Raw genomic sequence first — 15,925 nt, 5'->3', positions numbered from 1 at the left:
GTTCAGTGTTGACAGAAAAGGACTTTGCGCTGGGTCTCAATTTGCCTATTGCTTGCTCTTCAGATGTTAAATGAAAATACCAAAGGAAGTACTGCTCTGAAGTTTCTTCTGAAACTCAGTGTCTACCAAGTTGTGTGACAGCTTTGCACACTCAAGTTGCAAATCCACCACTATCACAAATATTTCCAACAAATGTAATCCTGAGCTCAGAAACCAGGAGGAATGTGACATAATCCCACCTCTATTGCCATCAAGTGGAAAGCTATGTCACTACAATTCAGAGGAAATAAACCAGTTTTGTTAGTGATTCTAACAATAGTAAGGCAAAATTCTTCCTGAACTCAGTCCAAAATTCCCAGGAAGACTGTAAAATTCTCACACACCCAAAAATCAGGCAGACATCAACAATGTGATACTATAGTTGGCACCTTTTTTCTGCAGAATCACAGAGGAGCAAGCCTAAAGGCATAATAAGAAATTAAAAGGGTACATCAGCTGGATCATGTCAAGCAGACTAAGCTCACTATTCTTTTTGTTAATTCCAGCAGCAATACCATAAGGATGGTCACAAATTGTCAATCAAAAAGAATGCCAGTACAAAATATAGGTGAAAAACACAGTGAATTCAGCTCCTACACTGTAAACCAATATCTAGGCTGACACTCTTGGTGAATCTGACAGATGACAGCAGAGCATCCTCCTTTTGGATTTAACTTATCATGCTTTGTGGGACTATGGTCTTGGGGCTAAAAAAATGGAACTTCAGTAAATCCCCAACTGCAGATCTCTTCTAGGAGAAGGATGATGGATACATGCATCATCTGATTGTGGTCATACTGATGGACAGATCTTCTCCTGGACAGAACTTTACATAGAACTTTCTACTGCCTATGTCTTGCCCATTATCTTGGCTGCTATTCCCCTATCTGCTACAGGTTTAAGACACAGGAGTTTGAAATCTCACTCTAATAGTCAGCTTTTGCAGAAAGACATCTCCAAGTTTTAGATAAGAAACTAATCCTGCCAAGTTGCCTGTGAGATAAAGTAGTAGCTTTCCTATCTTTATTTGCATGTCTGCCTCACTGTTGGGAGATAAGAAACATGGAAATAGAGCTTCTGCTCAAAATGATGGATTTCCATAGACAGCAGATGCACTTCAGAGAATACACTTTTTAGTAGAATTGGTCTGTCAGAGAAAAAGCAATAACTGAATACAGGAGATGTCTATGATCTCATGCTGGGCTGAAGAAATTTATTCTATTTCCTTCAGAATACCACTTAACAAAGAGCAAATTAAAAAAACCCACAATTTAATTCTGATCTGACAAAAGATAAAAAGTTATGAGTTTATTTCAGTTTAAAACTGACAACAATATTTATTTTTTCGTCTTTTAGCTATGAGGCAGCTCAGAGGAACATCCAACATCCTTTACATCTCAGTATAGAATATAAGTGCTCAAAGCATTCGAGTATGTGAAGCATTAAGTCAGTGAAGACCATTCCTTAAGAATGATATCAGTTCAAAAAAATATCCTTGTCTGCTCCTTAGAAAAAATGAACTGTGGGTGGGACTGAAGGGGTTGAGTCCAGGGTGAAGCTATTTTCATAACATACAAAACTTTTAAAAGGTGGTTTACCTGAGTAGTGGCTGTACTTCTGAAGGACAAAAAGACTGCAAGAACTGCAAATCACTTAAAGAGATATCTGGAAGCTCACTGTCAAATCTGCGAGGTTTTCTTGTCTGTATTAAGAAGAAATTAATTTACACATTGTCGTTAAGGTAAATAATATCAAGCTAACTCAGGAAGGATTAAAAAGAGTTTAATTACATGGAAAAGTTGCTGTTAAATTGATCTCTCAGAAGATTTCGGGTTTTTTTAAAGGAACCATGCCTTGCCCCTCTGTCCTAAGAAAAATAATTTATATTCATAGTAACTAACTCTATCCATAGTTCCTTGTGCAGCAGTAGAATAGAGTATTTCAGTTGGAAGGGACCTACAACGATCCTCTAGTTCAACTTCCTCCCTACTACCAAGCTTCATAAACATTAAGAATATGTTTCAATAATTAAGGGATGAGTGATAGCACTAAAGCTTTATTTAATACAGTCAAGTATTAGTTCAGTTCAGTATTCAACACACTGAAATGAGTAGCATTCTTATTTTCCAAGTATCCTTTGACAAAAAAAGCTGCAGGGGAGAAGATGAAAAGGTTAAATGAGGCCAAGAGAGATGGCAATGCTAGAATCAGGGGGTGTTATCTTACCTGAATTAAGCAATCTGTACGAAATCAAAGTTCACAGGCAATGCTTGACTACAACTAACTTTTTCACCCCTTCATGTTATCAGACCAAGAGACAAAAATACTTTTCCACTCATGCAGTGTTTATAGAAAAACACAAAACCTTTTACTTGCTTTTACCATACAATGAATTTTATGACTCTGCTACTCAAAAGAGAGGATTAGATGGTCAGATTATCCCTCCTGGCTTCTTTCTTCTGATCATTAATAGCAATTTTTTGTTAGATACTACAGACTCCTTGTTAAAAAGGAATATCGAGGTGACATTTCCTTTCCCACCACACTGCAAGTTACGAACCAGTATTATTATAATAATAGTAACTTGAAATATCAAGGAACACTGCCTCCCAGCTTCTTCATCTGTTTCAGAGTAATATGACAGGCATACAGCTTGCATGAATTAAGCTTAGGTTTTTAATTTAACAAAGTACTGTTTATAAAAATGAAATAAAACCTCCCAAATAAATTGAGTACATACACAAAAGGATGGAGGCCAGGAGTCAAGTCCTCTAAACAAACGATTCCTTAGAAAAGATTTCCCTGGGCAAAGAAAAAATGGTTATTTAAAAGAAGGAAATGCAACATACAAACAATGCTGCAAGAGAAAACAACTAAGCTACTACAGTTTAACAGCTGATCTAAAATTAAAAGCATTACTAAATATGACATTTCTTGACCACATAAAAACTGCAAGCGACCATAGAACTCCACACAACACACACCATTAAATTAGAACTTCTCACTTCACTGAAGCCTCTTTTCGCCTAATGGTCACCCCTGCAAAAGCCTCAACTCCTTTTTCAAATTTTAACTGTAGCCTTTCCAAAATGTTGATAACCTTTTCCTCAATTTTCTTATTTTAGCAGTTCATTCAGAACATAAAAGTTGCAGACTTTGCAGATGAAAAAAAAAATCAGATTTATTTTACCAGCAACGTTGGGGTTTTTTGTGTTTGGTTTTTTTTTTTGTTTTGTTTTGTTTCTTTTTTTTGTTTGTTTGTTTGTTTTTGTTTTTTTTAGAAAAAAACTAAAAACTTTGAGGTATTTAGACACAAGTCTTCATGGTTTGTTTTGGGGTTTTTTGGTGGTGGTGGTGCTTTGTTTTGTTTTCTCTTTTCCTCCTGCAGTAATACAGAGGAAGTTGCAGCAATATGCAAATATTTAGGAATGGCTTTACAAGTGTTATTTAAAAGAACAGTAAAGCTCGCAGGGCATGTTCAAACAGAAACTGCATTCAAATGCAATAATTAGAAATCTTACATTTTACAGGCATCAAACTAATCAGAACTTTCACAGTGTTTTGGATAATCTATATGAAACAGTTCACTAATTTGATTAATAGAAAAATACTTGTTCATAATAGGAACATTTGGCACACTGCATGCATTTCTTATTTAAAAAAAGGACAGTTATTAGAACTACAACATAATAAAAGTACTTAAACTACAAAGAAGTCATACTTAACCACAATTCTGATTTCACAGAAGTACTTACTGAACAGTTTACCAAAAGATTCCCTTTTTGCCTTTTCAGCTTCATACAGGTGCTTCCCATCTTTTATTAAAGCACCTGCCCACTGTGGAAGGGAAAATATGTAGTTAGCTGTTAATTTATACACTGACACAAAGGTTTGGTTTTGAAATCTTACTTACTTACTTACCTCCCTGTAGTGTTTTATGAACATTTTTCTCCTCACCACCTCTACAACAGCTAGACAGTACATTTGAGGAACAGTACTGAGAGCCTCTACAACCTTGACCCTTTCTAGGAGCTCTGTTACAAGACGAAGCAGCGCTTGTAGTTTCTCTCCATCTTGGTCAGCATGAAGCATTACAAAACAACACCACCTACAAAAGTAGGTTACACTTTAGAAGATAACAACTTAGTCATCTTTTCTGCATTTCTATTTCACTAAGATTAGCAACATGTCTGGATGAGCTGAACAACAACATTATTTTACATGGGAAAACAACAGGCTATCTGGAAGCATCAAGCAATTTTGAATTCTGTAATCGCCTTGTAGCTCCCTATTAAGTTCTCACAGTAAGATATCCACATCAGTGCTTAAAAAATGAACACTTACCATTATTTGAGTTAAGGTATTGTTTTTCCCAAATAATGCTCTTAGCATACATAACTTTAGGAAGAAAGATAATGTAACCTTCTCAACAGTACTTTTTGTTTATAAATCTTTAAAATACTTATAGAAAAGCATTAGCAGGAAACATTAAGGGTAGGGATACTGTCAGAGAAATAAGATGAACAAACTGTTGAGAAGTTCACATCGGCTACTCATGCCATACAAATAACAGCCCATGTAATACACAAATTTTTACACTTTGTAACCACATCTTAAATTATCTTATTGATACAATCAATACATTAATTTCAAACACAACCACCAACATAAGTAAATCACAGGATAACTACTGAAAAGGTGATCAACTGGTGTGCTTGAGGGGAAACATTAAGGCATAAGGTGGAGGTATATACTGCAAGTAACAAAGAAAACGAAATTTTTTATTGACAGAAGGTGAAACAACAAACGCAAACAAGTCAACATTAAGCAACTGGGAACATATACTAACAGAGAAATACAAGAAATGCATTGTGGACTTTCTCATAGTAATCAATAGTAAGAACTAAAAAGAGGGCACTATGTGAAGCCAACACATGGCCAGTCAAAACACAAAGAGCTACATTTTCCACATAACATAATGGCAGAACTTACAAAGAACAGGAGTTTGTGGATTAAAAAAGAAGTTGGACATGGAAAAAATACTCTGTCAGCAATTAAACACAGAAGAGTTGCTTCTAGATCAGACCATAATACTCTCCTCTAAGAATATTTACATCTAATTAAGTTTATGTTCTTTTCTCATTACTAGATTCCCATTATGTCACTATGGTAATTTGATACTAACTACTACTGAAGACAAGCTAGAAGAATCTTTGGTTTGACCCAAAATACAGTGGGTTTTTTTTGTTTGAGATGCAAGTCTTTTCTTCTAATAACTCATGAATTAAGTGTCCTCTACACAACTACTTTAGCACATAGGAAATGAAAGTGGTATTTATGGCAACCTAGATTCTATGTACTATCCCTAAATACGTGTTAGAGTGAAAAATGGTGCAAAAAAAGTCATATTTTCATTGGGTTAAAAGCAGACGCATAAGTAAAGACAAACAATTTATTTACATTTCGATTTACCTAGCAGTAATTTATTTTACAAACACAACAGAATCTTTGTTGCTAGTGCTCTATTGATTCTGTTTTACTTCTTCCTACAGCTTGTGTTTGCCTTGTCTATACAAACTACAGTCTCTTCAAGAAAAAAAAAACAAACTGGTGGCTATCCAGTGTGCAAGCCTAACAGGGTCACAACATTGCCTAATTATTTGCTGCTAGTATAAAGAAAGTTTTTTCTTCTAGAAATTGTTAAACTTGAATTTTTCCTATGTATCTGACATGACAAGTTATCTAAAGCTTTATAATTAAGTGCAGTAATATGAAAAATTTTATTTCCCAGTGAGCAATAAAGACTACTTACTGCTTTCCACGTTATACAGTAATGATGCTTACAGGAAAATTGCCATTTTTACTGGCTGTGACTGGATGTAATTATTTTTCATGAACTACAAGCCAATTGAACTACTGCCATATTTTTCTGCTTTGATGCCATCACAAACTACCAAAGAGTGTTTCACCTATGTTTATAACCCTCTGAAAACATCAATATAAATGCCTGTCAAATTTTAAATAAGATACTGACAGCTTCTGATGCTGATGAGAGGAGAGGGGATTATAGGTTCTTTTATATTGTTTTATTGATATGAAGACCATTTAAACTCTAATAAAAGTTTATCTTAAAGTAATATTTTGTTTCTCACTTACAAATAACTTCACATACAAACTGAATTGATCTAACTTTTATTTTCTCTCCCATTAAGAAAATCTTTGTGGATTTTCTTACGACATACATTCTTTAAACAGTCTTGAGGCAAGTGGAAGCAATATAAAGTTGAAAAGTTGTAACTTACTTCAGTCTGACTTGCAGATTATTTGCAAGCTCCTGTTTGGCAGTGGTACATTTCTGTTTAATATCTAACAGTTTTCTGTGATTAGTTAACATAATCATCAGCTGATTTGCATGACTCAAACACAAATCAGGCAGCACAGAAGGATCTTTCAAGTTCTCAGCTCTCTTCTGATTAGCCAAAAATCCCTAGAGGAAAAGAGACACGCTTGTTATGCAAGCTTCGTGACAATCAAAAAGCATGGAAATGATCCATCCGCTCTGTAAGAAGGCAAGCATTTTAATAAATTTACTGTAACCATTCAGGAGTACAACACAAAGCTACACAGAGGAGGTGCTTTCTTTTCATTGTACAATCTGGTCCAAATATATCTCATTTGATATTTCTCTTATAAACAGTTATCAACACAACCTTATAAGAACTTGACACAACTAACCAACATCAGCGAAAGATCACAGAAGTTAATGCAGCAGAAAAGTAGCTCCTATGGTGGAGCAGATCAACCATCATTCTAATTTCTGCAACCAACCAGCGTGTTAACTTCTGGCATATGCAAGACTTAACATCAACTTAAGAGCACATGCTCTTAAGGCTACTGTGGGCTAAACAGTATAGTTTTTGCATAAAGAAATTCATATATGAGACTAATTCTCCTCGAGAGCAAAGATCGCAGCCAGACATCTTATTTGCCCATAGGAGTTGGGCACAGCAAAGAATTATCTGTTGTGGATGGTAACAGGCAACCCCTAGAAGTGTGGGGGCAAAACAGGGAAGACGGACTGCCTTAGATGGCTGATTGCAGTTCTACAAACTTATTTAAACCTTTGTTTTCTTAATAAAGAATTCAAAAAAATCAGACAATAGTTTTAAGTGTTTCTTTCTGAAGCTGAGGTTGATGAGAACAGTAAACATAGAGAGTTATACAAAACTGCTGAAAAATGAAACCACTGTCATTGCTGATTTGATACTGAATGTAAAGCAAGCTTCTTGTAAGATGCTACAAAACACATTTGCAAATATTTATATCCTAGTGAGAACAGCACAGAAATCAAACTAAGTATGAAAAAATATATTAAGTGTAATGAAAAGGAAGAAGATGCACACTGAAGATGGTAGAGAATACCGAACAGTCAATCGTTTACTGAAAACTAAGCAACTTATGTACCGAATGAGTGAGCACCCTCTGTGAAGCAAAAGAAGGCTGTAAACTTTTTAACTGTATTATCCAACCCAAATAAATGGAAACTAGAAAAGGCAGAAAGAACTGTTACTGAGATGATAAAGAAGACAGCCTCATCAAAGTTGTTTAGTGAAGGAATACAAAGACATTGAAGAAACATGCAGTGGTAATCGTTAGGGAATTACCAAGCACCAAAATCAAAGGCAGTATAGGCATGACAGAATATAGAGCTGAACTAGCCAAGAATACTTTAAGATCTGAGATGAGCACATGTTTATAAACATTAGGATGATCAGATTGTATACAACTTTTCAACAGGAATAGAGAGGTCAAGGAATAATTGCTTTTAAATATGAGCTCAGTAAGCTTTTTAAATTAATCACATGGCATGGAGCCTGAAGTTACACAAAACTGCATGCAGTGAGCTAGAAAACCCCTCCCAGCTTTACTCTGAGTTCTGAAAGGCTATTCCATAAATTTGAGTACCTGTTGACATTTCCTATCTGTGGACCTATCTTTGAAATACAATGTCAAATAAAATTACCCTAGTGCACAACTCAGAAAGAAGAATCTTGGTATACTAGGAAAAGGCCAGTGAAGAAAAAGTACATTAAACTGACCAAAAGAAAAAAGTGGGGGGGGGGGGGAAGGAAAGAGGGAAATCTCTCTATGTTGTGGAGAAATCCACGGTCTAAATAATCAATTGTTTGAAAGTTACAGCTCTCGGCAAATTCTTCAAAGGTATAAACTCAAAATTTACAGCAGCGTTTAAACAAGGTGGCAAAGTATCTTTCCAACTTTCTTTTAGACATCTCACTCAAAAGTGGGATTGGTAACCTTGAGGTGGACTCTTCCTTCAAGTAAAGAGGGAAAACATAGCTAAAACCACTACTCACAGCATTGGGCAACCAGGTATGGGATTGCAAGAGCAGCTCTTCCATCATGCTAAATCCCCCTGTATTTAGCACTGGCATACAATATATAAACATCTATGTAAGGCCAAACTTCAGCAGAAACTTACTTCTAGACTTCTCATTGAAATTATCTGAAGAGAGGCTCCACTTCCAAAGAACACTGCCAGAAGTACTGGTAGCACCCACCTTTATGTATCAGCCAGAGGACGCAACAGGAAGCCTGGGTCTTATGTGACAGCCAGCTCAGTTCTCTCCTCCTCAAAAAGAGGTTCTAACCACCCCAAGATAGGGAAGCAATGTTCATTTACTCCTAATAATGATATACCACTATGCAAGCAGAAATAAGAAACTCATGCCTTGCCTTTCTTCGCTTTGATGTAAAAGTGAAAATCTGAACATCAAATAATGACTACATACAGATTTTAATATATTTTCAGTTGCAAACAAAGCATAAAAGGACAATCTTAGGTATAAATTTAACTGAAGCACTTCACAGAAACTGTATTTAATAAAGAAGCTTTACTATGGCACTGACATGTTTTTTTAAAATATAGGAGCTATATATTTTACACTTCAAAGAGCCTTTAATCAAATAACTTCGAACAACACTGTCCAATGCAGGCACACTACTCTCATCACTGCGTGCTTGGTGATCAACCATTAAGCACGTTCCCTCTTCCCTATATGGTTGAGTGATCAGTTACCAAGGACTCAGTATTTCTATTGAAAATTAAATTTAACCTGCTTATCTATTTTTCCCTACCTTCAACTGAATTTCTGACTTTCTAGCTTTTTTTCTATTTCTGGACTATAAGGATAACAGAAAAACTCTCCATAGCTCAAACCTGAAGGTCCTTAGACTTTTTCTAACTCCTGAAGTATATAATGCAGCTGGGCCATAACTCAGAAAACAAAGCAACACGCCCCCTCAGAACACAAAAAGCTCACTGCATGGACTGGCACGGGAGCTAATTAACATTACCAAGAAAAAAGACAGTGGAGAAGCTCATGAATCATCTGGCTGCACTTATTTGACTCTGAAACTAACTAGTTGAAGGTCAGAAGAAGACAACATATTAAGAACAAACCAACAAATTAGTGGGTGCGAAAGAGCGTTCAGGACACGCCACCTCAGCATGATGCCAATTTCATGCATCATTTTCCCTTTCCATGAGTGAGGTTTTTTTCTATGTCTGTCTTCCATTTAATGAAAGACTGGATGAACTATCGAAGATGAATCAATTCACGGCATCCTGGTCTCCAGCACAGGAGCAACTGCAAACTACAGGCTCTCTGACAGTCTACCATTGGCAAAAAGTTGTGTGCCCTTAAATGTAGCTATAAACCAGGTTGAATTCAGACAGATTTGACAGAAATGTGTACAAGCAGATACTAAGATAATATTTAAGCCAGGTGTTTTCCTTAAGCTAAGAATACTCATTTAAAACATCCATTTTCAAATAAGCTTTAAAAATACTTCACAAAGTTTATAGCTGTTAGACATCTTCATTGGATCCTATTTTGATTAGCAGTTTCTACATTAATTTGCAAAATTTTACACTAATAAAGAACAACTTGTTTGTAAACCATTCACTAGATTTAACAAGATACATCTTTACACAACAAGAAACACCTTAAGAGGTATATTCAAAGTTTTTAAATTTTATCATATTCTAAGCAATTCTCACTCTTGCAGAAGAAACCTGATTTCTAAAATAAAAATAAACTAGATGTATTCTACACCAGAAACACCACCATATACTGAATCATATCAGAAGTTAGCAATTTTACGCTGGTGCTTTTATGAGAATTCTGATTGGCTGAACTAGAATTAAATATATTTTTCTAAATTATTACCAAGAGAATGTTGACAGAAATACTTCAGTTATAAAAAATATGGCTTAATATGCAGTTGACAAAGTTGCAGTGAACTACACCTCTGCACATTCCTAGTGCTTTAAATTTAGGATATTTTAAGTAAGACATTTTTATTTTGTAGACTGATTTATTCTCCTGTATAGGTGAAGTGACATAAATATAAGCCCTATACTTAAGTTCTGGTGCTGTCTACCACCCACTGTTGCATTTTCAACTAGTTTGGTGTTTTAAAAAAAGGTATTTAAATTAATGTGGTAGTGGGAGTTATGAGCTAAAAGCATGACCACAAGATGTATAACTACCAAAATTGAAATACCAATTTACTGTGAATATAGCACCTTTGCTTTAATCTTTAACAGCATACATGTATCAAAAGTCTACCATCTTCCAGTGTTGCACACACACAAATGGGTATTACCTGAGCAAGTTCTTTTTGTTCATTCACCAGTCTGCTGCAGCTTGCTATCATCTGGTCCAATGCATAGAGCCTATCCTCAAGGCCTTTAATGGCCTTCATGTTCTGATTATCTAGTTTGGCAATAGTTTGACGACATTCTGCCAGAAAAGGTTGGATAATCCTTGGATCAAGCTAAAAATAAAAAAAAAATCAAAAAACAAAAAAATTTATTAGCAGTTGCCACACTGAAAAGTGACATGAGCTAACTACATGAGTTTTTATAACCTTTTTTTTTTTTAATCTAATGTGTGCCTACATCTGTCACCTTTTTCAGAATTCTGAGTTAATGGATTTAATACAACAGCATGAATTTCTTAGAAGTATTCCAACCAGACCATCATACAAATTGGGATCTTCACAAGAGGAAAGGACATTAGTTGAGAGCACAAGGCAGGGTCGAGTTGGAAGCAGCAGTTTAAAGCTAATGGTCACAGTGTACAGTGGAACAGAGTTCATAGAGCTACAATTAAAATAAGCAATGAACGTGACTCAGTGGAAGGTGAAGCAGGGAGGGTGGTATGAAAAAGCTGCGAGACTCATTAGCCTTTTTCCACTAAATGAATGTTTTAATTGATTCCTTACTCAAGCAGCTCAGCTCTAAGTAGCTGGAAAACATGCTATGGAAAAATAATACATTTGTAATACTTTTTGCTAAGGTTTTTCTTGATAAAAACACATTTTAAAAATTATTTCATCACACTTCACAGGCCATTATCCAGAAAAAAAGTGTTTTAAACACAAAGAGGCTACCAAAATCCACAGATATTAACAGCGACTCTTGCAAGTTTCACTATAAGAGCAGTGACATAAATCAGTCTTTATTTCCTTAATTCTAAAATCAGCATAGGTAATTGCAATAGTTTATATAGGACAGTTTAGTCTAAACCTGGATTAGTTAGGAAAATAACTTTGGAGTCAATACATGTTAGCAGAACATAAGCAAATTTATTCAAAATTGTTATTGTATGCCATCTATTATATGAGAATCAAGTGGAAAGGATATTATCCCGTGAGGTCACACTAGAGGTCACAACACAGGTCTCTTTTATGAATATGCATGGTTAATGTCACATCACAGAGCGTACAAATTAACCCTCAGAAAAGAAGCCACTTACACTGATCAATATTAGCACAAATAAAAGTACTATTTTCCCCTCAATCTGCTATTTAACTGTATAAAAGCTTTCATACGCAACACTTTTCCATTCTGGAAACACCCTTTTGGGATACAGAGAGAGGAATCTGAAGAGGAAAGACATTACAAATTAAGGAGCAACTATGAAGAACAGGTCTTTCTCTTGAAACAAAAAGCTAGAATAAACAAACAAAAAATAAACAAACAAAAAAGTAAGTACTAAAAACTGGTAGCCCAGAACTCTCAGAATAAATAATGTTATTATTAGTGTGACAAAATACATCAAAGTTTTCTGAAAATTGCAAAGGTCAATTTTTAGTATGTTACGAATGGTCCTCTGAATCTTGGTCTTTCCCAAGTGAGTTGTCCATCTTCAAGAACCATAATAAAAATAGCCTCTGGAATTAAACCAGATGGGTTTTTACAGGATCATCTTCATTGCCATCCTATTCAGGATTACTCCACTGCAGCATCCCAAACAGTTTCTTGACTGTTCTGTTTTTTGTTTTTTTGTTTTTTTATCTTCATAAACCAATTATGTATCTCTTATTACCAAAAAAAGAGCATAATCCTCTACTTCCACCCTGTAATGTATTTCCTCCATCCATTCTTTTTATCCCATCTTTAAGCTAATTACAATTGTAGCACTCAGCTCTACTTTCACTGACAGAGAATATTGCTATCCGAGTCTTTAAAGGCTAGAAGAGACTTTTACCTAAGTAGCTATGACAGCACTTAACAGAAACATCTGGTTAGCTCCTACTTACTCCCTGCTTTTGCTGCAGCCTAGGTTTCTGCAATTAGAAGTGTCATTTTGTAGAAACACCTAGAGACTCGAAGAACCAGACACCTAGCAGCACTCTGTGCAACACATCAGTTCTGCCAATACTACCAGTATCAAAGTTATAAAGCTCATACTACAATGCTTTACACTTTCATGAAAATATTACCTGAATTCAAAGATCCAAATAAGAAATACAATCACAAACCATTTGTATAGTTCATATTTCAAAGAAGAAAAGAGCATCGGGAAAATGCAGGAAAAATCATCAAAAAAAAAAACCCAAACAACAACAACAAAAAAAACCCACAACAAACTAGTGTCATTTAATTCTAGTTTGTTATGTTAAAGTGTCATCTCAGGTAAATATTAAAAAAACAATTACGTTGCAAGATATTGATTTAGTATTTTCAGCCACAGGCCAATTCTGTTTTGAAACTAATTCTAATTCAATGGTAAACAAACATTTAATTATTTTTCTGTGCTGCTATCAAAACAATGTAATGTTTTCCTAAAGAAAACAGCAACTGTCACATTATTTCAAAGCTTTGGGCATTTTGTAAACTAAAACAGGTCAAGATTGATCAATCATAGTTATTCTGGTAGTGGCCACAATAGTCTGACTAAAGTGTTTTCCTTTACCTGCCAATTCTGCTTATGCCAAGAAAAAAACACCTTCACTTTTGCAGGAGCAATCACATTTTTTTCCCTACACAAATCAGCTCAACTTACAATACAATTATGATAGTTGAAACAAAGGATTTCTGACTAGCCTTAGGTAAGCCAAGGACAGAAAAGCCCTACAAGATTGCCTCTCTAAAACATGTGATATATATATCAGATAAGACTACAGGCTGACCAAAAAATATACACTGAGTTTTTAACTGAAGTGGTTACCCTTCAATTTTTGTATCTTTAGTATCCCTAAAAATTATTTGGAAGGAACTGTTTAATTTCTGTCTTTTAAAATATTGACTTTAAAGAGACATTATATTTGTGGCCTGTTAATATTACGTACAAAGTGAATTTATTCTCTTACAACCAAACTACTGGTTTTTGTTGCTGTTATTTTAAAGTAGGAGAAAGCACCTTATAGCATTGCTGAACAAACAGGAGAGAGGACTGTTTCAGGCTTCAGCAATTACAAGTCTTTCACACAGAAAACTGAATATTGTTTTTGCTAAAAAAAACTTTTTTAAAGTCTAGTCTCTCTCTTAGCCTTTCCTGAACTACTACAATTTAGCTCAAAATCTTAAGCAGTGCTTAACATTAAGCCAAATGCTCCAACTACTTTACACACAATTGGAAAATCAATGATCACATGATAAAGTTACCTACAACAGATGGTGTTTAGACATAAGATGGGACAGGAAGACTGTCTCAGTTAAGGAAGCAATAAAGTGTCAAAGACAAGAGAAATTGTTTCCTTTGTTCAAGGTATGTTGAATTCTAATAGTATAAAATTATACATAAGCAAACAAGGCTAAACAATGCAAGAAATACAAGCTACAGTGAAAGCAACAAAAGAAGGAAATCTCTAGGCAAAAGTTTTTTAAAAGGTTATAAAGCTCACTGCTTAAAATAATCATATGGAAATTAAAGAAAGTGAGCAATGTTTTATTCTACTATCAGAAGAAATATGAAATGACGTGTTGGGCTCTTTTGAGCACAACTGCATCAGTTAATAAGGAATGGACATACATAAAGTATGTAAATTTTTCACAATTAACTACATGAATTTGTCCTGTATTTTAACAAAGGCTTCTGTATTTTCTGAGCAAAGAACATTAACTTTGGTCCAGGAAAATCTTTACTTTCATTATATGCCTAATTTCTATGAACACTCAAGAACTCTTAAAATACTTCCCACACTCCCACCACCCCCTCAGCTCCTGCATTCAGAAAGTTATGTGAGAAACAACAAGCTACAAAAAGTTGAGCCATTGCAAAAGCACCAGCATCCGGAAAAAAAAACAAACAAAACAACCAGCAACATTCAATGCAATATAATTTGATTTTCAAAAAATTGTTAACTTACCCTGCTCATAGAATCAAAACATTTTCTGACCAGCGATTCAACATCATTAGGTCTATCTTGAACATTTATCCAGTCCAACAAAGACACATTGAAGGAAGGCTGATCATCATCTTTCAGTTCTACTGATGTTTCATTGTCCTGGACAGTAGCAATTTGACCAGACTCCTTATCATCTTTTACATTTTCAGAATCCGTGCCTTCCAAAGCTGAATGTTCAACTGACTTGCAAAATGAGGCTAACATTGATTTACTGTTCATTTTAGATAAACCAGAAGAAAGCACCAATTCAGCAGATTTCCCATCCTCAGTTTCTTCGCTTTCTGCCCCTCCATGCTCAGCTGAAGAATCCAGTCTTCCTAAGCACTCTCTGTAACTATGTCTCGTTAGGCACTCCAGCAGTGGTATCTTCGCCATGACAGAAACAGCAGAACCCAAGCTTTTTCAAAAAGGGTGAAAAGAAAAAAATCAGCATTATCTAGAAGCCTATGTGATATAAAAACTTAGAAACAAACCACCCATAATATAAAGTACTATTTATTTTAGAATTGAAGCGTATTTCAAAATTAATTTGGTAATGACCCTTTCAAAATACTGTGTTCAGTATCAACATCAGGCAAGGACAGCTAAAGAAGTTACCATTTTTGCTTTCTTCCACTACTAAATATGAACTCTTCCAAACTTCCGAGTAAGTGTATGTTTATAATGCAATGAAAAAAGAACAGTTGAATAAACTGAGATATGCCCCTCTTTTAATTTTTTTGAACACACAACTGGGACTTCTATGTTTCCAACCTGTGTGGATACCAATGCTTATTAGCAGAGTTCAAACAGTTTCTATAGATTTGATAAAAGCTATTAAGTGAAACTTTTTTTTTTTTTAAGGTAAAACATATTTATGCGTTATTTCTTTATGTATTTGACATCCACTTATATTCTATTAGGCAATCACTCATAGAAATATCATAATACTATCATGTTCAGAAAGATGTCAAAGATTTTCCTCGAAGTAACATCCAGAGTTTGCAGGGTACAAGTACACACACACATATACATACACGCTCATGCCCACCCGCTCAAAGGCATACATATGTATCCAAAGTTTGTGTTATGACTTCATACTTACAACACAGATCATCATTAATATCCACTCAAGTATATTAAAAAGCAATTAGTTCAGAAGTACAGATATGTATTTAAAAATGTT

At 35.0% G+C, this 15,925-nt stretch overlaps 1 protein-coding gene across 7 annotated transcripts in view; it reads right to left on the bottom strand.

The window, feature by feature from the left end:
• The window catches only part of RB1CC1 (RB1 inducible coiled-coil 1), an 80,093-nt gene that overhangs the window by 26,815 nt on the left and 37,353 nt on the right, over positions 1 to 15,925 (bottom strand). For all 7 annotated transcript variants that reach the window (XM_080338839.1, XM_080338837.1, XM_080338841.1 and 4 more), the window contains 7 exons: positions 14,722 to 15,157; positions 10,729 to 10,899; positions 6,342 to 6,526; positions 3,961 to 4,147; positions 3,795 to 3,876; positions 2,780 to 2,841; positions 1,638 to 1,741 (listed from right to left, as the gene is read on the bottom strand). In XM_080338839.1, the coding sequence (XP_080194965.1) occupies positions 1,638 to 1,741; positions 2,780 to 2,841; positions 3,795 to 3,876; positions 3,961 to 4,147; positions 6,342 to 6,526; positions 10,729 to 10,899; positions 14,722 to 15,157 (1,227 nt within the window). The remainder of the gene's footprint in view (positions 1 to 1,637; positions 1,742 to 2,779; positions 2,842 to 3,794; positions 3,877 to 3,960; positions 4,148 to 6,341; positions 6,527 to 10,728; positions 10,900 to 14,721; positions 15,158 to 15,925) is intronic.

Source organism: Nesoenas mayeri, assembly GCF_963082525.1.
Source record: "Nesoenas mayeri genome assembly, chromosome: 2".
Taxonomy (NCBI): domain Eukaryota; kingdom Metazoa; phylum Chordata; class Aves; order Columbiformes; family Columbidae; genus Nesoenas; species Nesoenas mayeri.
The sequence above is the reverse complement of the archived record's forward strand: the minus strand, read 5'-3'. Positions and strand labels throughout refer to the sequence as shown.